Source organism: Festucalex cinctus, chromosome 12 (assembly GCF_051991245.1).
Source record: "Festucalex cinctus isolate MCC-2025b chromosome 12, RoL_Fcin_1.0, whole genome shotgun sequence".
NCBI classification, from domain to species: domain Eukaryota; kingdom Metazoa; phylum Chordata; class Actinopteri; order Syngnathiformes; family Syngnathidae; genus Festucalex; species Festucalex cinctus.
In genome coordinates this window covers 593105-615011 of record NC_135422.1, presented here as the reverse complement: position 1 = coordinate 615011, position 21907 = coordinate 593105, and the positions used below count along the sequence as shown (strand labels likewise).

Genomic DNA, 21907 nt, shown 5'->3' with positions numbered 1-21907 from the left:
AGGGGTCTCGGTCATGGTGCTTTTGGTGAAGTATACGAGGGGCTGGCAGTGGGAATACCAGGCGAACCGAGTCCACTTCACGTGGCCGTTAAGGTGATGTCTCTCCCCTCCTAAATCATTTCCTTTTTTTTAAAAAAAAGGACTTCCCCAAAAGTCTTTGAAAAGGACTAACTTCATCAAGTTTCAGTGAGCTCATGTTTTTGTATGAACAACTAGACTCTACCTGAGGTTTGCTCAGAACAAGATGAACTGGACTTCCTTATGGAGGCTCTAATCATCAGGTACCAGCTGTTTAGTCCACGCTCAAAAATATTTGCTCATGCAAAGTCAACATATTCAATGCTTTTCTCTCCTCTGTTTTTGTTTCTGCAGTAAGTTCAGCCACCAGAACATTGTGCGCTGTGTCGGGGTCAGTCTGCAGGCGATGCCCAGGTTCATACTGCTGGAGCTGATGACGGGAGGAGACCTCAAGACCTTCCTCAGGGAGATGAGACCTCGACTGGTGAGACATGTATTAGCTCATCATTTTTCATGTTGCCAATATATACACAATTTGGACAATTTGCCTTCACGAATTGGGGAACTGCCAGAAAAACGATCGTCAGTCGGAGATCACGGATGTTGGGCACACGTCTCCCAATCTCTGTTGTTAGCCACCTCACAGGTGTTTAATTGGGACTGCGGTCACGGTTCTCAGGTTTTTCCCACTGCAAGCTCCTTTGGTTTGGTTGCACTGGGGCACAGCTGGTACCCGAGAAAAAACAAACAAAAAAATGCAAATCCAGAACCTCTATTTCATTTGCAGAAAAGTTCTCCTGAATGTATAAATGCTCTGGTTTTGCTTTCTCTCAGGAGCAAGCGTCCAGCCTGACCATGGTTGACCTTCTCAATGTAGCGCGAGACATCGCCAAAGGCTGCCAGTATCTGGAAGAGAACCAATTTATCCACAGGTATCTAAATCCACACCTTTTATGAACGCAAATGCAACACAACACAAACATTTGGCATAGACAAATGCAGCATACGGATGAGTTACATCATTTGTATTCTAGAGATCCAGCAGATGGGAAAAGAAAACAATGATACGTGTATGCATATATTGTGAATATGGAATGCAAATGACGGAAACCACCTACACCGATTGTATAAACAAGAATTGGTCTTTGTTTTATGATGACAACACCTGCTCAACATAAGGGCATATTTTGCCTCTGACATTATAGCTGAGAGGACAAATAAGGAGTTTACCATCAGAACTGCCAGGTGGTGGCCTCTTTTTATGGCTTAAACACGTACACTATATTCGTTTTATACCTGGGGTATTGTGTTGAGAAAACAATGGATGTAACCTGGACTTTTTAAAGAGCCTCCTTTTAAAAGCCCAATTCGCCGTTACGGACACTCACAAGGAAGGTCAAGTATAAGTCAATATGGGGAAAGGTCAGATTTCCTCCCACAATCACATCAAGACAATTGAAGTCTATCTCCCTTTCAGGTCAGGTATTAGCCATTGACAAACGAGGCCTATTAAAGCCTATTTGCCCCAACGTGAAGCACTAAAGCCCCATCAATCCACCTAATGGCGGCGTCTTCTGCAGAGCTCGCTGACCTTCTATACGGTCTAGCGTCTTTCTGCATGTATTGAAATGGCCGCAAACGCTGTCCTTGTGGATAATGGCAACTTTTATGAAGGTGTGTTTACTTGAGGCAGAGTAAAGGGCAAATGAACGAGGTCAGATGGCTAAATATCAACAAAGACGGCCCAAGCAATTGCTTGCTGACTGGACCCAACAAAATTTGGGATGCTGCATAATAGTGGGACAAAACAAAAAAGCGCTGGCAAAATCCGCCGGGAGTCGGGACGCAAGGCTCAAAACTTGGGACTGCCCCGTTTACGGTTGACTTGTGGTCGTCCTATTTGAATAGGAACAGGCTTCAAGCACACAAAAGGAATTTTAATCACATAAGTCAAGTGCTGCACTGAGGGCAATAAAGTGCCGTTCAACGCAACCAAAGTTCTTTAAATGGTCCCAACAACAATACTTCAAAAGCAACAAGACAGTTCTCTACAATGCTGCTGAAAAAGGAGCCTTTGAAACTTCACTGTGAGTAAAGTGTAGAGTGTGAGGCCTGTTAACATCGTTTTAATAAGTGGCTGTACTCCCATTACTGTGCAGCACGCACGACGACTCGGTGCCCTTCCCTGAAGGCCTCCAACTTGCTGTCTGTGACGGTTCCAAGGCTTGTCCTTGCCTACCGGCAGAACCAAATCATTAGCATGACTTCTTCCGAGCCATTAAACAAGGACGACCGCACTTGCGTTTGTCTACACATAGTGTGTATTTGTGCGGATGTAACCACATGCTGTTTGTAATCAGGAAGACCTCAGGAAAGAAACGTAATGTGCCCCCGACGAAATTGATACCCTGCCTGGTATTGAATAGGGTCGTTGTTCGGTAATCATGTGTAGCCACCGTAAATTGTTTGGAAAATACACACTCATTCAAATACTTCAAGTGGAAATTGCAACACCAAAGTCTCTTAGAGATAATATAAATACAAATATGTTGACTTTAGTCCGTACTGAATTATTCAATACAAATTTGTTGAGTCATTCTCAATCTCTCCTGGCACAATGAAGGGATACACGATTGCAGACCATGTCATGAAAAAATAGCCTCTGTTGAAATCAGTCTGCAATATTACTACATCCCCATTGTGTCATTTCCCATCTCCATTCATCAGAGGGAGGCTGTCTGAAGTGCGCGCACGCTGCTCACTGCTGTGATCGCTCATCTTGCTTCCAGTTGTGTGTTTTGCGCCTCTGCCCCAGTCTCGTGATTGGGCGCGAGTGGCGTGTCACACGCTGTTATTTTGATGCTCAATTCCGGCAATTTATTAGTCCCGGTGCCCATTTGTCTGGCCTGATGAAGAGACAGATTGTATGCACTCTGCTCTTCGCCGTCGCTTCTGAAGAAAGTTGCACGTCTTGGGATTCGCTACAGTGTGTTTTCCTTCCTCTCCAAACACGAGTATAGAACAGTGCGAGCGCTGAAATATTCTTATTCACGAATAACAAACGCGGCTCTGTGAAAATCACACTTTTATGAATTTTCTCATCTTAGTCACTCTGCTTGTATACGCTTCGCTTCCATCTTTTCTCGGGATGTGTTGAGTCATAAAAGCTCCGCAGGAAGCAATGCTGACGGCAACTCGCTAGTTGCACTTAACATCTGATCCAATATAGGAGCGTGCGTGTGCATGTTTCAAACGTGCAAGACGTGCAAATATATGAAGCGCTCTGATCAACTTCTTCAAAGAATGAGACCTCAAGCAAGTTGGATAACAAAGTTTGCAGATGTTGACACTTGATTCCGTGTGTTTTCCATGATTTAGGGACATTGCGGCTCGTAATTGCCTGCTGACGTGCAAAGGACCAGGTCGCGTGGCTAAGATTGGAGATTTTGGGATGGCTCGGGATATTTACAGGTAAGAACGAAGACAAATGAATCATATTTGACCTATTAATTGATGAACATTTGTGTGGCAATATTTTCTCTATCAGTGTAGATATATACTTAGATAGACTTTATTTTACTCCCACTATTACAGAATATAACATTTAACTACATTCATCAGTGTTTATAAAAGCTTAGCTTAAGCCAGGCTTAGCAAGTTTTCAAAGAGAAACCCTGGCAGATTGTTCAATTAATAGATCTGACAGTGTCACTCAAGCAGACCACAACTAATTATATACAGTACAATGTATGCACCTAAATTTGTGGCCATGAAGTGTATTTTGTCTCTCCATGTCTATAAATGATTGAACTGTCCCTGAGGTTCATTAAGATCTGTAAATGTTAAATCGCAACGAGAGGGACGTCTAACGCCTTCTAATCTGAGCAGCTCGCATCTCATTATTCTCATCTCAAACATTTGAATCCGGCCGGTGCCGTTCCACGCGATGCCACGAGTTCTCAATTCAGCAGGGAAATCATCGCAGCCTTTCATCTGAGAGAGGCGGGAGCTGGGGAAATGTGTCACAACATGCGGCTCTATCATGGCAGCATTCTGTGAAAAGTCTGAGATGAGGCGAAAGTCACATCCGGTTAAGGCTGTTGCTCGATTGCCCCCAGGGTGCCACATTAGGCCAGCTTGATTTAATTGCTGATGTCAGTTTTTCAGGTGCCTCGCCAAGATTTGCCTTTTATATGGCAGCCTGCAGCGGTTGTGCTCAGACTGGGCTTATCTGGGCTTTTATGTGCAGAAGAATGAGAGGGTACCACGCGCTCGGTGCCGCTTCGCTGTCTGCAACTTCCACTTGCCTGTTCATGGCGTGGCCCTTATTTGTGTGACAAGGGACATGCAAGTCCTTTTAAGGCCGTCACAGTGCGGGGAGGGATGGAGCTTAATGTCAGCTTTTTATATTCGGAGAGGAGAGCCACGGGCGCAGTCACACGTTCGCTCAAACAGCCTCGCACGCATGTGGGCGATGTAAAAAGAAAAAAGAACAGCTTGTCGGGGGGCACAGTGGAGCAGGTGGTGAGTTTTTTCTGCCACGCAGTCAAAAGGCGACCGTTTTGAATCTCCACTAGGTGACCAGGGCATTTCTGTTTTCTGAGTTTGCATTTTCTCGTTTCAAACAAAACGATGCATGTAAGATGAACTGAAGACTCTGAATTGCCCCAAAGTCTACTAACACAGATACAGTATCTTGGAACTGTGGACTTTGTAATACTGGAGGGTAGAACAATTCCATTGTCAGATCAAAATGTGCTGTGGTATTGCCGAAATAATTGTGCTGTGCCATATTTTTACTCGTGAAGAAATGACAGGCATGCAATTTGCATTTTTGGGTGAGGGAGATATTGTACTGGAACGCAAACAGCAGAGAAAACACGTTTCCCTATCTCTATTTGTATTTGCAGTTCCACCACCAAAATTGAAAAGCTTCCTGCTTTGCTCATGTGCCAGCCCTGCGCTAAGTTTCACTGAATGCCGTTCGTAGTTTGTTGGAATCTTGCTTGCTTTGTGCTTAGCGGAGTTGCAGAAGCAAACACAGACACACAATGAAGTACTGTATATCGCACTTTTGAATAGCACAGACAGGACTGCAGGCAGGCATAAAACACTTGTATTTGTCTTCTCGATTTGCCGGGGACTTTGCTAAAATCCTCTTACTCTGCCGCTTAGCCAAGTCTGGTTTGCTGGTGCTACGTCGGGTTGGAAAAGAGATGAGCAAAAAAAAAATAGTTCCAAAAAGATGATCCGCTGACAAGGTCTTCAGTCCATCCACGACACAAAGTCAATCACTGACTGACTCAGTAACCACGAAATGGCCAGACGCGCCCGAATGAATCAGTTTGTTCACTCATGAAAGACAGGAAACAAAGCACTAATATTGAGTTCAGGAAGTCGTCAATCTGTGCAAAGAGCCCATTGGCCTGTATTTTGTTCTGATTTTGACCCTTTCTGACAACGGACGACAAACAGCACTTACTGATGTTTTACTCGTAAAAGCATCCTATGAGATTATTCTGTGCTTTGAGGTGCGTTAAAGAGTGAATTTGTCCGCATAATAAGGTCCGAAACAGGTCGGGCGGACAATTTCAATTTTAAACACGTTCAATATTTACGACCAAAGATCGATTGTGGAAGCGAACGTCTCATCAAGTCGGGACTCAGTGAACTGTGACATGGAATGTAGCCAATCAGAAGCACCATGAGTGATTCCTAGCTGATGTGATTCTTTGTATAAAAGTAAAAGTAGGTTCCCCAGACAGCAAGAAGTATCTCCCCACCTGCCTTTTTTTTTTTTTTCACCGTTCTACACCTTCTCCGGTCCCTTTTGAAACACTCAAGTAACATCAGCACAACTGTGGTTTGACTATGCGTTTTTCCATTGGTTTATTTGACCCTAAAAGCTTTTCTTGTACAGGTACCGTTTGGGCGTTGACCAAATAAGTCCAAGTCCGTGTTTTGACATAAGATGGGCAAGTGAGGACTACATACATACTGTATGACATGTAATTCAAACCCGTAAGCTTTTCCAACATAATCAACTATCCCGTTAGCATCACCAAGAATAAACGCTTTCATCAATCTCTTACAATCTCTCTGACAAAATGAGTAATTGCCTCCTCAGACTTGTGAAACAATGAGGGCCACTGTCATGTGCCTCACAGAGAATTTCATACGTATGCAGAGCTCATAGCAAAGAGAATTGTCTCGATGGTTGAATGTATTCAATTTGTCTGGAGATGGTTGCGGTGGCAGCATCCTGGAAGGTCAAAGCTCGACAGTTGCGCAAGAAGAGCAAATGCTTGCCCACTTGCACACTCCACCTGAAAAACATGTGAATTGAGATCAGCACTTAGCGACTTCCACCAAGAACAAATCTAAAAGCTGGCGCACTTTACCCATTAGCAAAAAAAGCACCAACGTGAAAATGGCCAATTCAACACAAACGTGTGATTGGGTTTGCTTTCCACTGATTGAGTGAAAATTCTGTGATTTTGCAAGCGCTTGTGTGCAGGTCTGTATTTCCTTGTCGCAAACGACTTTCAAGACGTACCTTTTGGGCAGCTGTTTTCTCCCTTGACGGAAAAACATCTTCAAATGTTTCTTCGAAAGGTTAGGCTGTCAAAAGCCATTTTTAATGCATATTTGAGTAGCTTGGAGCAACCAAGACATTTTTTTTGTCACCTGTTGTGTTCTCTTCTTCATATTCTGTTTTTGCACACAAGTTCAACAAACACGTCTGAAAGTTGCTCTACGGATTGCACGCCTTGCCTTGCCTTGCCTTGCGTGCCGAAAGGAGGCAAATTGGGATTCTTATTTTTACGTACTTATCCCAAATGGACTGAAGATTAGTTCTAAACTGCAGCGGAATTCATCCATCCATCCTTTTCTTCACTTGCCCAGCCACTTCGTCCAAGGCTCCCAATGCTTTCCCAGGCCAGCCGGCGTGTTATGAGTAATCTCCGGGGCCTCCTTTTAGGTGGGACGTGTTGAAAACTTCCCACCAGGAGGCATCCCGATCAGATGCCCGAGCCACCTCATCTGGTTCCACGCAATGTGGAGGAGCAGCGGCGGTGCCTTGCGGATGACTGACCTCGCCCTGTCTCCTGGACATGCGGCAGAAGAAACTCATTTCAGCCGCTTGTATCTGCGATCGTGTTCTTTGGGTTATGAGCCGCAATCCGTGACCGTCGGTGATGGTCGGAATGCACATCAACGGGCACGTCGGAGCTCCCCACCGCAACAGACCGATACAGCAGATGCTGCATTCGACAATTGAAGCTATTTTTTAATGATTGAAGTAATGAGCAGAATAATTCATTCTGGAGCCGCGGGTGGCTGACTCCTCCCCTATCATTATCACCACATTGCCTCTGAATCCAGATCGCACACTTTTGTTCTCATGTAGCCCTCGAGCTGACATCAGCTTCGATGTTGATTTGTGTCCATTCATGTTGGAGGACACGAAGGTCAGGAGTCGCGTGAGCAGTGATGGTTGTCACTCCCAAGGTGCCTTGAGCAGCTCAACATGAATTCGGTTTTCACCTCCAGCATTATGAACAATTAGATCATTTCTCTACCAGCAGCAAGGTGGCGTTAAAAATGGATCAGACCCAGAAGAAAAAAAAAGAAGAGAAAAACTGCTCTCGCCTCTTTCCCTTGATAGATTGCCACTTCTCACCGGATCCCTCGCATCAAGATATGTGCAACGTTCAAATGTGTCTGGATCCGAGCGCTGATACGCCCACTGACAGCACACAATTAATCATGCATGTCAGGTTCCTTTTATCCTTCTGTTTGAGGCTGTTGCTATGGCAGCGGCAAAGGAAAGTACCGTAACGCTGGTTTTCATTGTATTATGATTCTGATATCATTTCCCGTCGGTTGCGTAACTGTGCGTTTTTGTGTGTGTGTGTGTGTGTGTGTAGAGCAAGTTATTACAGGAAAGGTGGTCGTGCCATGCTCCCAGTCAAGTGGATGCCACCTGAAGCCTTCATGGAGGGCATCTTCACATCCAAAACAGATACTTGGTGAGCATCTTGTCCTCTCTGCGTCCAATAAGGGCTAAAGCCGCCATCACTGTGATGCCATGTTGTGATGATTCTCATTTCCATGGATGCTGTGGCTCTCTGTGACCCCTGCAATTCTCTGTCCTTCAACATGCCCAAAATCAGATGCTTGTTTTTATTCTTTATCTTAGCTTTGGCAAATCCCTTCTTATCCTTTCTAGTCTTAGCTTTGATGGAGCTTGTGATATGACTTGATTGTCCTTCTCACGCTGCTTCTTTTTTTCTTGACGTTCGTCAGGTCATTTGGGGTTCTGCTGTGGGAGATCTTCTCACTGGGCTACATGCCTTATCCAAGTCGCAGTAACCAGGAAGTGCTGGACTTTGTCACCAACGGTGGGAGAATGGACCCACCCAAAAACTGCCCTGGGCCCGTGTATGTAAATCTGAAGACGTATGCTGTGTTTGTTGGATTTAAATGCAAAGGAAATGAAAGGAGGACTCTGGTAAAAGCCATGACCTTTTGCCTTGGAAGTAGTTGTCACGCCACCACTAATGATCAGAATGCGAGCAGCCGCAATGGCTGTGTCCAAACTTGAGAGCGATGACCTGCTTGAGACAAGCGACTAAATGTCGACTCGATTGCTACGCCTGCGTATTCTCCAATTTCTGTGAAAGCAGCTCTCACACGGGACGATTCATCTACAGCGTAACCATTCTGCTTTTGAAGATTGACTCACCCAAAAGCTACTCTGGACTGTGAGAGCAATATTGTCATGCGCGAGGAGGTACTTTAGCTCAACACTAAAAGCACTTAGAAGTCCATTGAAGGAGACAGAGAAGCGATTACCGTTTTGGGATTCTTTGTTCCTTCGCTCGCTTTTCTTATTTTCGATTATTGCTGCGTCGGACGGACTTAGATCGCCCACATAAACGTTACGTTAGTATGAGACTCGGTCTCTTGGACAGACACTGATTGACTAAAGGCCCTTTCGTCCTCATTGCAACGAATATTCCTTTGGGCTGATGAGATGGGAAAAACTGAAATATTCAATATCAGTGGCAGATGTCAGAATTTGAAAGTGTGGTGACCGCAGAGTTCATCTGCAATCTGAGAGAAGTCAATTGAATGAAATAATGGGAGCAGGCAGCCATTATTGATGTCCTTGAGAACATATGAACCGTTCTTCTGTGATAATTACTTTATTTGTACAAAAGATTGGCCTCGCACAAAACCGTTGGACACAATTGGAGAGATGTATTTTTTGAAAAATGACAGATTTTATGTGAGGGCAAAAAATGATAAACAGGAGGATCAAATAATGTTGGTTAAAAAGAATACGTTGTTATCAGCCTTCAAGTATTACAGGAAAGAAAACACGTTTAGCACGTTTTGGAGTGAGACTGTTTGGATTTCAGTCCTGTTTGACTCCCATGAGCAATTTCACATCTTTTTGCACTTACACTAAATGATGCTAATTAACACATGCATTTAGTTTGGTTGGTAACCATCCATGGAAAAGAAAGGACTATAACTCAAATTCCCAGTTATGAATAAATTACTAAAAAAAAAAAACAGTTTGTTCCCTGTCCCGCATGTGATTTATGACATCAATCCTTCTAGATTGGCATCTGCTCAGAATCTCTGCATATTGTCAGAGTTGTTCCAGCTATCTGCATTACCAACTGCAGCAATGACTTTGTGTCTATATTCTTGTGTATCCACAGGTACCGTATCATGACTCAAAGTTGGCAGCACCAACCCGAGGACAGGCCCAACTTCTCAACCATCCTGGAGAGAATTGATTATTGCTTGCAGGTAACAAAAGCGATCTTGGTTGTAATTGAATCCTGGGATTTATTGGCAACTTATCCATAGTTACGGTTGTCGTTTTCATTGGATTCGATCATCATTTCTGCATCAGATAAAAGTGAAAATACGTGTTATTTCTGCACTATCTGGAATTGAAAAAGCAGAAACGGGAATCATCGAGACAAAGTATCTCGTGGTCTTGTGCCACGTGAAAAGTAATTAAGTTGTAAAGATACAAGACTAATGGATGATGATGATAATCGTATATTTCCTCCACTATAAAGACACAAGGCCTCAAATAAATCATTGCCCACTTGATTCAATAAAGGCCGCGTACCAACTAGTTGCCTCCAGTTTTAGACCCTCAAGAATAAAACAAAGCAAATAATACCTTTGCAAAGTCGCTCATGAAGACTTCATTACAGCACACAGAGCCGCCATAAGCATCTGTCAAGGTGACAGTGAGGACAAAAAGCCGCACAAAACATTCTGGGTCCAAAATTTGGCCGAACATTTCAACGCTGAGGAAAAAAAATAAAGAAGAAGAATATGATCTCTGCCGACAAGAAGAAAGCACGCCTCGCAGGAAGCGGGAGAAAGAAATTAAGCGAGCTCGACGGAAAGCTTTTAGAGTGGATTTAATCCGTGTGGGACATGCAGAACACAAGCGATCAGAAAACTCATAACAAAGAAAAGTGAGCGACGGAGCCCGCAAGACATTTATTTATTCATTTTCCACCGCTTCCGTGGGACTCGAGTTTGCAGCGAAGCGAGCGTGTCGCTGGTGAGACATCCCACCGATCACACTCCTGAAGTCGTGTCTGCTGTTTACATCACACCGACCTGTCAAATGCTTGGACAAGTTGAAATCAAATCAATACGTTGGTCAAAGTGCAATGGAAGCTCGACTTACATATGCTCCTTTTTACATGCAATTTGAGTCTTTTGCAGAAATATTACCTCTGTTGAAAATGTCGTTCTCCTTAATATGCGATGTAAATAGTTCAAAAAAAAAAACGTGTCATTGATCAAATGCTCCTGCAATGTAAACATTAACAATCGAACTTGAACCTTTTAGGACCCTGACGTGGTGACCATGCCCTTGCCTGTCGAATACGGGCCCGTCCAGGAAGAGGAAGAAGGAAGCGCGTGCGTGCGGCCAGACGATCCCTCGGGCGCGACTGCGTTGGTGAACGCTCAAGCGCCCGATGGGGAACTCGCGCGCCGCCGCTCCGACGAGAGCCACAGAGGAGCCGAACGCGCATCCGGGACGAGTGCAGCGTCGGAGGCCAAAGCGCAGACGCCGTCACTGCCCCGAGCGTACCTCCACCAGCACCAGCAACCTCACACGCAGACCTCCGCGCTCACTGCCAAGGGCCCAGACGGGGGCCACGTCAACCTCGCCTTCAGCCAGGGCCACCCGCTGGAGAAGGAGAGCCACAACGGGAAGAGTAGCAGCCTTTGGAACCCCACGTACGGCTCCTGGTTCCTGCAGCAGCTGCAGAGGAAGCAGCAGCAGAGGCAAGCGGCTGTGGGCGGGGTTTTGGGTGTGGGCGGGGCCGGCGGCAGGGTGCCCGGCGAAGGGCAGGAGCATGTGGGACGGACTGTGGCTGAGGTGGCTGGTTCAGTGGGGCTCCAGCATAAGTTTCAACATCAGCACCAACTTCAGATGCTGCACCATCAGCAGCAGCAGCAGCAGCAGCAGCAGGGTCTTTGCAGACCCCTGTTAGCCCCTCCCCCTCCAGCCAGCCAGACCCCCCTCCTCTTAGATTCGGGCACTTTGCCACCCGGTCCCCTGTACAGACTGAGACGTTTCCCCTGCGGGAGCATCGGCTACGGCGTGCCGATGGAGGCCAGCCCCCCTCGTGCGCTCCTCCCCTCCCAACAGCTGCCAACCGCGTCGGCCCCTCTGGCTCGGGCGGGATTGTCGGAGGACAGCCGGCCGCTGTTGGTCACCATGGGGACAGTGCAGGACACCCGGCTGCCCAGAATGGAGGGTCACAATGCCACCGTGCTTTAGCCGCCATGCCTGTACAGTTGACTCACTTTCCAGCTTTGGCGACATTACACAACATCAAAACGTGGTGTGTCAGCAAATTTGCTTTCTCCCTCCGGTTCGGAAAACAACCTTTGAAGCAGAATCCGTCCTCGATCCATGAAGCTTTTATCTTGAGAACCTGTAGGGTGTCAAATCCCCAAGTGAACATCAGAGAACGAACACTAGATGGCACATTTGAATTCAAAGGCTAGTTTTGGAGTTCAGAAAATGTATTTTTTCATGGCGAAAGGAGCATGACTGAGACCTCACAGAGTGGAATTTATAGCAAATATTTCAAGTCAACTTTTTGTGCGTCACCAACTGGACAATTCTTCGGATTTCAACCTCCGCCGCACGCGCCCACCGCAGACTTTGACTCACAAACGCTGATGACTGAGGAAGCCAATTTCAAAGTTGCCACATGTTTCATTTTTATTGCAGAATCCGGAAATTGCCCACATCCTTCATGGAGCAAAAAAAAAGGAAAAAAAAAAATGCTGGGCAATCGCCTAATTTTTGAGAATCATATGTTGGATTTACAGAGACGTTTGTACTAAAAAAGAAAAACTACAAAAATGTGTTTGTTGATGTTTTTGCTTGCCTGCTTGTTTATTTATTCATTTTGTTTATTTATTATCTGGATGTGGCTCTATAAATGATCAATGAACGGGCTCATAGTGCAAGCAAAATCCGCCTGCATCTGTTTACTCTCACTTCATGTTTTAAGCTGTTTGAAATGATGAACGGCAAAACGCAAGCTAAGAAAAAGCGAAAGAAATCGAATCGCCCTCCAAAAGTATAAACTCGACGAAGTTGAACAAACAATAATCACGAGAAATCTCCCTGATCCTTTACGGTGCCCTTTCATGGTGGGTGCATAAAGCGATTATTCACGGGCGCCCTCAGCAACAATGTTTAGAGCTTTTCCTGTTGCTCAACTTGAAATACGTCGGCCTGCTGCTGTAAAATCTCACCACAAACTCACATCTTGTGCTCATGACTTCATTTGTGTTGAAGACGGCCGTCCTTTCTTTTTCTTCGGGCTTTTACAACTAAATAGAATCTCTTTCCGTTTGTGTGTGTGTGCGCTGAAAGAGACATAAGTGGATATTTGCTGAATCGATGTTCACCTTCAAAATTGCTAACTCAAAGAACTCCAGCATTTACAGATTTTTTTTGTTACTGAATGAATGGAATACAAAATGAGGATGAATGGGGGGGGGGGGGGAAACTACTTTTGCTCCTTGTATTAAAAACTAGTTAACATCTGGGTTTCCTGTTCCGTTTCAGAGCCACAAGCTGTTGATTTCAGTGAGTGACGCTTGTCGCTTCTTTCATACTCGTTTGACTGCATTTGGCAAGCGCGTCCGTCCATCTGCCGCAAAGCGACGACACGCTGCGGCATGTCAAGGAGCAATTAGTATGTTGACGTTGTCTCCTGTAGGTGTATCGCTTCTATATCCACTTTGTGATCTGTCGCCCATCCGACATTCTTTCATGTACAAAGACAAACTGAACTGCATCTGTAAATGATGTCATTTAAGAGTATCCGGTAAATGCTGTACATTGCCCTTGGGAAGACATTCGCCAAAATTAATAAATTACTATAAAATAAGTTTCCTGCAGAACTTTTTGATCTGGGGAAAAAAAATGTCAATGCAGTTTTTATTCGTAATAATGAACGTCTCTAATTCGATTGTAGAGGCACACCTAAGGAAGTGTCTCCTAAGAGCACAAACATAATTCAAATGAGTGATTCATTCCATGTTTCGTGTTGGCCAAGATTTTAAATGAGGTCCGGAGGCAGTTAATATATTTAATGGTATTTTTTTCTTTTTTTGATGCACAGAAGCCCCCAAAGAGACATGGGAGGGTTGAAAACAATTTCTCATTAGGATGAACAACGAGAACGTTTCTTGTTAGGATGAGAGATCGCGATTGCCGAATGACGGACACTCAAAATTCATTGACGCACCGAAATGTAGTAGCATGCAAAGGACTCGTTTCTCTTCCTAATCGGAAAGATTCTCGTCCTAATGAGAACGTTTCTCATAACATAAAATGTTTCCTGTTTGAATCGTTAGGATGAGAAAGTTTTCACATCCGAATAAGAAGCATATTTCAATCTACCCCGCCCCCTTTTTTATTTTATTTTCTTTTTTTAACCTTGCTAAAGAAAACGCAGTTGGCAACACTGCCTGCAGTCACATGCGCGACTCGGCCGCATCTAAATGATCATGTGATTATTTATTTTTTTCTGAGATTAGTTTGAAATCTTTACAGTAGAGGTTATCAGTAACTGTCGTGAGGAGGAATGATAGCATGGATTACGCAACATCAGCAACCATATCATGTGGAAGTCCACCTCGAAGAGTCGTGCTGCTGTCAGGAAAGCATGTTTGAGCACAGTACAAATTGCCCATGCTAATGTCAAACGTAGATGTAATATGGCTGCTTTTCATATCATTTGATGAGCATCAGGAAAGGTTATTTCAAACCAAAAAGGAAAACAAAAGAAAAAACGTCATTATTTTCAAAAGCGAGTTGAAGCTGATGACATACACAGCTTGAGGGCAAACTTGTGAGTTGCCCAAATCACAAACTTTCAAATCCTTTCAAACTCAAGTGCATACATGATCCTTATGAAGCATTAAAGCTATTACACGCTTGTCTTTACATTCATAATACTAGTAAATTATATTATAACATAATATTTCTGACAAGATATTTCCCACATTGAGCTCCATAGCTCCGAAATAACAATGAATTTGCTCTCTGCTATTGTGTGAATATAAAATGGCTGCCTCATCCTGGCGCTTGAACTCAACAGTTCCCTCTGCTGCATTGCAGCAACGAAATGACTCCACTGTGGAAACGCAGAGTGACAAATATGGCCCATTTAAAGAACCGCCCAAATGGTTTTCACGGCATTAGTTTGATGGAAAACACATATTAATAAACAATAGAATAACATTTCTATATGTCAAAAATGTAATTGGCATCTTCAGAAAACATTTTGCTAATCCGTATTTCATTTGGGACACATCAGTAAATACATTTTGGCATTTAAAGTTTGAAAAATATTACTTCTAGCATGATTTTTCTTCGAAACAATTACCATTTGAACTGTACTGCCAATAATTCAAATACTGGACTCATATTGAAATTGTCAAAGGAAGCAGTTTTTGGTGGGAAACAAATGATAAAACACAAGTGTACTTTTTATGGTTCTGAATTTCAAAATGGGTTGCTCGTATTGATTATGTTCATGATTTCTCACTATTATTAACAATGAATGACACAATGTAGGAAATGGATAAATAGCGATTTCCTCACTCTGCAAGTGTTTACATGACATATTCACGTTCGCATGAACCATTCGAGACTGCAAATCTTCAACTAGGCCGCCCCCTTGTGGCCACAGGCATTATTTGCTGGTTGGTTTTAAAAGGCGTTTAATGAGCGTCTGCGGTTACGTCATCGTTTGTTTGTTTTTTTTACCTTCGAATTGGGGCTTACCGGCGTCAAGAGGACGAAAATGACGCCACGATGGAACAAGTTGTTAAACAAAGCGAACGTCGTCCAAACGACGTCTTTAAATGTCCGCACACGTCGCGTCGTGTCACGTTTAGTACAAAGTTTCTTGTGCTCGCGACGTGTCTTTGCAGGCGCGCACGAATGTGCATATAAATGTGCATGTACACGGACACATTCAGCTGGACAAATACATTTGTGTGCCTGCCTAGAGAGAGGCAAACTCATTCGCATTCGTTCTGCATCTGTGAAGAAAGAAGACGGAGAGATGTCAGACAGGATTGAACAAGTGTAAGTTAAGATGCTCTATTTCGATGTATTTGAAGAAAATTCGTTGCCTTTAAATTTGATTTCGTAACGTGGTGTAAACAGGTACGGTTCATTCAGCGTGAATGTGCTTCTTGTTCATAATTATAGTTTGGATGATTCCTTTGGTCCTCCATCCTAAATGATTAGTATAAGTATTGCTGTGTAGAAGTATTAGTTAGCATCAAAATGTGGATTTAAATATGTAAAGGATACAAATAGGCTGCCATGCTGGTCACTTTTTCTTAATTAACAGCCACCTTCCAGACAAGCGTGAAGAGAAGTATACTGTTTGCCTATGCTGTAAATTTGCTGTACAAGATGTCAATAAGTGGCTTGAGGTCAGTTGAGGCCGGCAGCCGTGTCATTATTCTTTCATCTTAAAGGCCTTTACTGGCCAGCCACACTGCGGAGTGCTTCCATGCGTGTCCTGCAGAAAAACACTGCTGGGGAAAGATAAAGCCGCTGCTTGAAGATGGTGTCTTCTTGAAAACTGGCGGCTTTGTGACCAGAACGCCGTCCTCTGGCTTGGGCTTGTCACAAGAACCGATACATCGGTACTAAATCGATGCCAAGATTCTGAAAATGTGACGGTACTGCCTTTTCTACAATACCGGAAGTACCGTAGGTACCGAGGCGACCTATCTGGCCGCATCTTTTGTGTTGTTTTGGGGGTGTTTTTTGTTTGTTTTTTTCATTATTTTTTTTATTTTTTTATTTGTTTTAATCCCACACGCACTCCCACAATCTTACATCATGTAAGCTGTTTTGGGGGGGTTAAAAGCGCTTATCTGGCAACCCACGCAATCACGTGACTACCCTGACGCTGCAACAATAAGGAAGTCGAACGTCATCAGTGCTGCGACTAACATGGCCGGTACGTCTGCGTCGTCGGCTTCAACTGCGGCGGCAGATATCTCGCAAGTAGTTGAGAAGAAAAACGACAAAAGTCGCGTTTGGAAGTACTTTGTCAGTTGAGGTTGATGAAGAGGGATGAATAATCGATCCTCAAATCCTGGATGCAAAAGATGCCGAAACCGTTTCCAGACGAAAGGGGGACAAATCCACCTTAGCGAAACATTGACAACCAGACTTCTGCAAAGAATTGAAGGCGAGTGCATTTGAATTCGCGTGTTATCATTGTTGCCAATCTAAACTAATAACGTTAGTATGATGACCCCACTTGCTTGGCGAAGTGAAGTTAACGTTATGTTCAGCCTCGTCTGTCCCGCACAATAAAGTTCGGTCATGTTATCGGGCAGCTATTTTAATGAGTCACCTAAAGTAACATTAAACAACCCTGAAATAATATATCAAACGTTATTCGTTATTCTGTTTGCTTCTACGTGCTGAAACTTTGATAAATAAGCACAGTATGAGATTTGTATTATTTATTTATTGAATGCTACAGGACTGTCTCAGAATTGTGATAAAGTCCATTATTTTCTGTAATGCAATTCAATAAGCAAAAGTGCCATACATTCTGGATTCATTACAAATCAACTGAAATATTGCAAGCCTTTTATTATTTTTAATATGGCTGATTATGGCTTACAGCTTAAGAAAACTCAAATATCCTATCTGAAAATATTACAATATTTCAGACCAAGTAAAAAAAATATATAAGCCATAACCAGCCATATTAAAATAATAAAAGGCTTGAAATATTTCAGTTGATTTGTAATGAATCCAGAATGTATGGCATTTTTGCATATTTAGTTGCATGACAGAAAATAAAGAACTTTATCGCAATATTCACATTTTCTGAGACAGTCCTGTACATACACTGTGATGTTTTTTATTTTAGTGTTTACTACTTAAAGCTAGCCTGCTGTACATGCACAGTATTTGATTTGATTTGATTGTTTACTCTATTGTTTAATACTTTAATACACAGTATTTTATTTGAATGCTTTAAAGCTACATGCCAATTGGTCGGTTTAAGCACACAGTGTTGTTTGTTCAGGAGTGTATGTTGAAATACAGGGGATTTATTGTTTATTTTCTATTTTTTCCGTGGTATCGAAAGGGCATCGCGAATCGTGGAATTTCCATGGTATCGGCATCGACTACTAAATTTCTGGTATCGTGACATCCCTACGAAAGTCTGGCTTGCCATTTAAAGCGGAGCTTTGTGCCCGTCAGTCCATCTGGTCCATCAAGAGGCACTCTGGTCTGTCTGATCAGGCCAGAAAACCTCTGAAAATATCTCAGCACACTATACCCGTTTTATTCATGGGTCTTCAATTTTAATTCTGTAATAGGAAACCACTGAAGCAAAACGGATATACAGTATTATTCATGTTTGATTCTTTTCAAATATTCTATATATATTTCAGCATTCCCATGCAATTTCTCCAGGAATTGCACTTAGTCTAGTCATTTAAATGTTACACAAACATTGACATCAGCAAGGACGAGATGAGAATATTTTCATAATTCAAATTCAATAATTGTGTGAATTGTAAATCTAAATTAAAAAGATTCCATAAATGTAAGAAAATACTTTTAAATCAATGTGAACAGTAAATTTCAAGAAAACCCTAAGATAATTTAATAAGAAAAAAAAAAAAAAAGGCCTTAAAAGTGATATTTTCTTACGAATTTATGAGAATGAGATACTAAAATAATTGATTCATGGAGGCTGGAAAACAAAAATCAATTCAATATCAATTATTAGATTTTTTTATTTTTTTTATTTTTATTTTTTTTAAAGCCAGCCCAAATTAATAATCATAATTATCAGCTTCATTTACTACTACTTACTGGTATTGGCAACAGCCCTGGAAAAAACAATCACAATCATCTTATGGAAAGCACAGAATTTGTATTCACAGTCACAACACGTCCAAGAAACATAAAAAATAACGACCATGGGGAACTGAAAACAACCTCCTGCCTTACTTGAGATTTTGTGTTTCTAAATGTGTGTTTAGCTGTCAAAAAAAAAAGCAGCCAATCTTCAGCTCGTGTGTTTGTAAATGTGTTTAGCTGTCAAAAAATGGCCAAAAGTGTCAACTCGTGTTTGTAAATGTGTTCAGCTGTCAAAAAATGGCCAATCTTCAGCTCAAGGGGCTGACGGCAGAGGATGAGTTCCCGGATCTCAGTCAGCACAATAACCACATGGCCAAGTTTTTAAACATGGACATGTACAAAACACTGAGGGAGCGGACCACCCCCAACGGCTTCACCGTCGACCGCGTCATCCAGACAGGTGTGGATAATCCAGGTAAGCGCGTGCCGCGGCTGCTCAGCATACAAACCATCGGATGGTCGGTCACGTGACTCGCATGCGTGCAGGTCATCCCTTCATCATGACGGTGGGCTGCGTGGCTGGAGACGAGGAGTCGTACGAGGTCTTCAAAGAACTGCTTGACCTCGTCATCGAGGACCGACACGGAGGATACAAAGCCACAGACATGCACAAGACTGACCTCAACCCGGAAAACCTCATGGTAACGGATCGCGCGCCACAGCCAAACGCCGATTTGGACTTTGAGCGCAAACGTGTGTGTCGCAGGGGGGCGACGACCTCGACCCGGAATACGTTTTGAGCTCCCGAGTCCGAACGGGCCGCAGCGTCCGCGGCTTCTGCCTGCCGCCGCTCTGCAGACGAGGAGAGCGGCGCGCCGTGGAGAAGCTGGCCGTGCGAGGTAAGGGGACGCCCGCAAACGGGGGCTCGCGAGTCGGGATGGAAACTTAGCGGGGGGGATTTCCGCAGTCTTGGCTTCGCTGACTGGAGAGCTGCAAGGGAAATACTTTTCGCTGCGAGACCTGCCCGAAGAGGAACAGCAGAAGATGATTGACGACCACTTGCTGTTCGACAAGCCGGTGTCCCCTCTGCTGCTCGCCTCGAGAATGGCCCGGGACTGGCCTGATGCCAGAGGCATCTGGTGAGACGATGATCCTTTTTTCATGTCCATACAGACGGTCAAATTCATGTTGTTTTGCCTTTCAAGGCATAGCGACAACAAGACGTTTCTGGTGTGGGTGAACGAGGAGGACCATCTCCGAGTGATCTCCATGCAGAAGGGCGGCAACCTGAAAGAAGTGTTTACTCGCTTCTGCACCGGACTCACTGAGGTTCGTTACATTGCGCATCAAAGTTTGGTTGAATCATCTCGCGTGACATGCGGCGATGTTCTTTTTAGATTGAATCGTTGTTCAAGAACAACGGCTTTTCTTTCATGTGGAATGAGCACCTCGGCTACATCCTGACTTGCCCATCCAACCTGGGAACCGGTCTACGTGCCGGCGTGCACGTGAAGCTGCCAAACATGAGCCAGCACGCCGAATTTGAGGAAGTACTGAAGCGGCTCAGGCTTCAGAAACGTGGAACTGGTAGAAAAGCTTCTTTTTTTTAATTTCTTTTTTGTGTGTGTGTGTCATTCCTGGGATAATCGATGAACCTGAAGTTCTGCAAATTGTCATCCATCCACTAGGTGGCGTGGACACGGATGCCGTGGATGGAGTGTTCGACATCTCCAACTCGGACCGACTGGGCTTCTCTGAGGTGGAGCTGGTGCAGATGGTCGTCGATGGCGTCATGCTGCTGGTGGAGATGGAAAAGAAACTGGAGTCCGGGGAGGCCATCGAGGAGATGATGCCCGCCCAGAAGTAGAAGCGCTCTGACCCGAACGCACTTGCAATCGAATTCAATGTCTTGTCCTACAGCATGTATTGCCACCACGTTTGTTTGTTTTTTCATTTCATGGAAATAAAATGCAACTTTTCCTTGTTTCTCTTTCCACTCTGAATAAAAAAGTGAGACTAGGAGACCACATAAAATGAAAATGGAATAAAATCCAATGCTTAACTCATTCACTGCCTTTGACAAGTATACTTGTCAATTGTATTTTTTAGAGCGGTGCTAAATGGGGGCGAATCTGATTATGCTCCACTGTAAATATCAAACTTGGAAACAACTTTACTGATGCCCAACCACCGGTAGATGACATCATTGCCCCATTTTATAGGAAATAAACACAGTTTCAGAGTCCATGGGAGAAATGGCTGTATTTTGGCAAACCTACATTTTTCTGCTGTCAATTATAAAAGAACGGGACGGGACAAAAAGTAGGGAGTCTATTCTGTTATTTGGTAGATTCGGTTTATATATAATTATTGAATGTAATATCACGCGAGTATTGGAAATGTAAAAATTTTCTATAATGACTGGCAGTGAATGAGTTTTAACGGACTGGTTGAATGTTTTGAAATGTATTTGAAAATGGCAAAACTGCTGGCCATTGGTGATCACTCTGATTGGCTGGTAGCTAGTATATGCAAATTACATCATGAGCTAGCATAAGCAAGAAACGGCAAAATGGGATCTATTACTCATTCACTGCCTTTGACAAGTATACTTGTCAATTGTATTTTTTAGAGCGGTGCTAAATGGGGCCGAATCTGATTATGCTCCACTGTAAATATCAAACTTGGAAACTACTGATGCCCAACCACTGGTAGATGACATCATTGCCCCATTTTATACAAAATAAACACAGTTTCAGAGCCCATGGGAGAAATGGCTGTATTTTGGCAAACCTTCACTTTTCTACTGTCAATTATAAAAGAACGCGCCGGGGCAAAAAGTAGGGAGTCTATTCTGTTATTTGGTAGATTCGGTTTATATATAATTATTGAATGTAATATCACGTGAGTATTGGAAATTTAAAAAATTTCTATAATAGCTGGCAGTGAATGAGTTAAAAGGAGTGTTGAGTAAGATTCTGGACTAGTGTGATCAATTTGAACATATTGGAAAATTATGCACGAATATGTGTGCGTATATATCTGACCATTGATAGACAAATGTTAAGAGTGCATATTTGCCTACAAAAAATGGAACTCTCAACCAGGAATGGGCAACAGAAAAATGGACTCCCCAACCAAGTTGTATTTACATACTTGCAACTGCTCATTCGAGAAAATGAAGTTAATGACCCAATCAAAACACAGAAGATGCAGGATCAACGAAACACCCAGTTGGACAGGTGTAAACAAGACATACGACACGAGCACACCTGAGCATGAATTTAACACGTTTCATGTTAATCAGTGTGCAGCTTAATTTTAACATGACAGATGAGACACATTCAACAAGCTATGGGAAACAATAATCATTAATGGCCATGTGATGGGGAGAAAAAAAAAATCATTGCATGCCGCAATGCATCCTGGGAACTG

The 21907-nt window shown here is 43.4% G+C and overlaps 2 protein-coding genes across 3 annotated transcripts in view; both read left to right on the top strand.

Moving 5' to 3' along the window:
* Window positions 1–13100, top strand: part of alk (ALK receptor tyrosine kinase) — a 252256-nt gene extending 239156 nt beyond the window's left edge. For both annotated transcript variants that reach the window (XM_077538429.1, XM_077538428.1), the window contains exons 23-31: window positions 3–93; window positions 217–281; window positions 373–502; window positions 853–950; window positions 3397–3489; window positions 7950–8051; window positions 8329–8463; window positions 9756–9846; window positions 10919–13100. In XM_077538429.1, the coding sequence (XP_077394555.1) occupies window positions 3–93; window positions 217–281; window positions 373–502; window positions 853–950; window positions 3397–3489; window positions 7950–8051; window positions 8329–8463; window positions 9756–9846; window positions 10919–11860 (1747 nt within the window). In that variant the 3' untranslated portion in view covers window positions 11861–13100. The remainder of the gene's footprint in view (window positions 1–2; window positions 94–216; window positions 282–372; window positions 503–852; window positions 951–3396; window positions 3490–7949; window positions 8052–8328; window positions 8464–9755; window positions 9847–10918) is intronic.
* Window positions 13101–15539: 2439 nt separating this feature from the next.
* Window positions 15540–20456, top strand: LOC144031475 (creatine kinase, testis isozyme-like). The gene is made up of 8 exons (XM_077538670.1): window positions 15540–15703; window positions 18760–18947; window positions 19019–19173; window positions 19239–19371; window positions 19440–19611; window positions 19678–19801; window positions 19870–20059; window positions 20161–20456. The coding sequence occupies exons 1-8, from the start codon at window positions 15681–15683 to the stop codon at window positions 20337–20339; spliced, it is 1164 nt and encodes a 387-aa protein (XP_077394796.1). The 5' UTR covers window positions 15540–15680; the 3' UTR covers window positions 20340–20456.
* The last annotated feature ends 1451 nt before the right edge of the window (window positions 20457–21907 follow it).

Bases quoted from the DNA above. Each gene is read 5' to 3' on its own strand.
- LOC144031475 (XM_077538670.1), top strand. From the start codon at position 15,681: ATGTCAGACAGGATTGAACAAGT. The intron at 19,372-19,439 runs GTAAGGGGACGC...GGATTTCCGCAG, and splicing joins GGAGAAGCTGGCCGTGCGAG to TCTTGGCTTCGCTGACTGGA. The intron at 20,060-20,160 runs GTAGAAAAGCTT...TCCATCCACTAG, and splicing joins GCTTCAGAAACGTGGAACTG to GTGGCGTGGACACGGATGCC.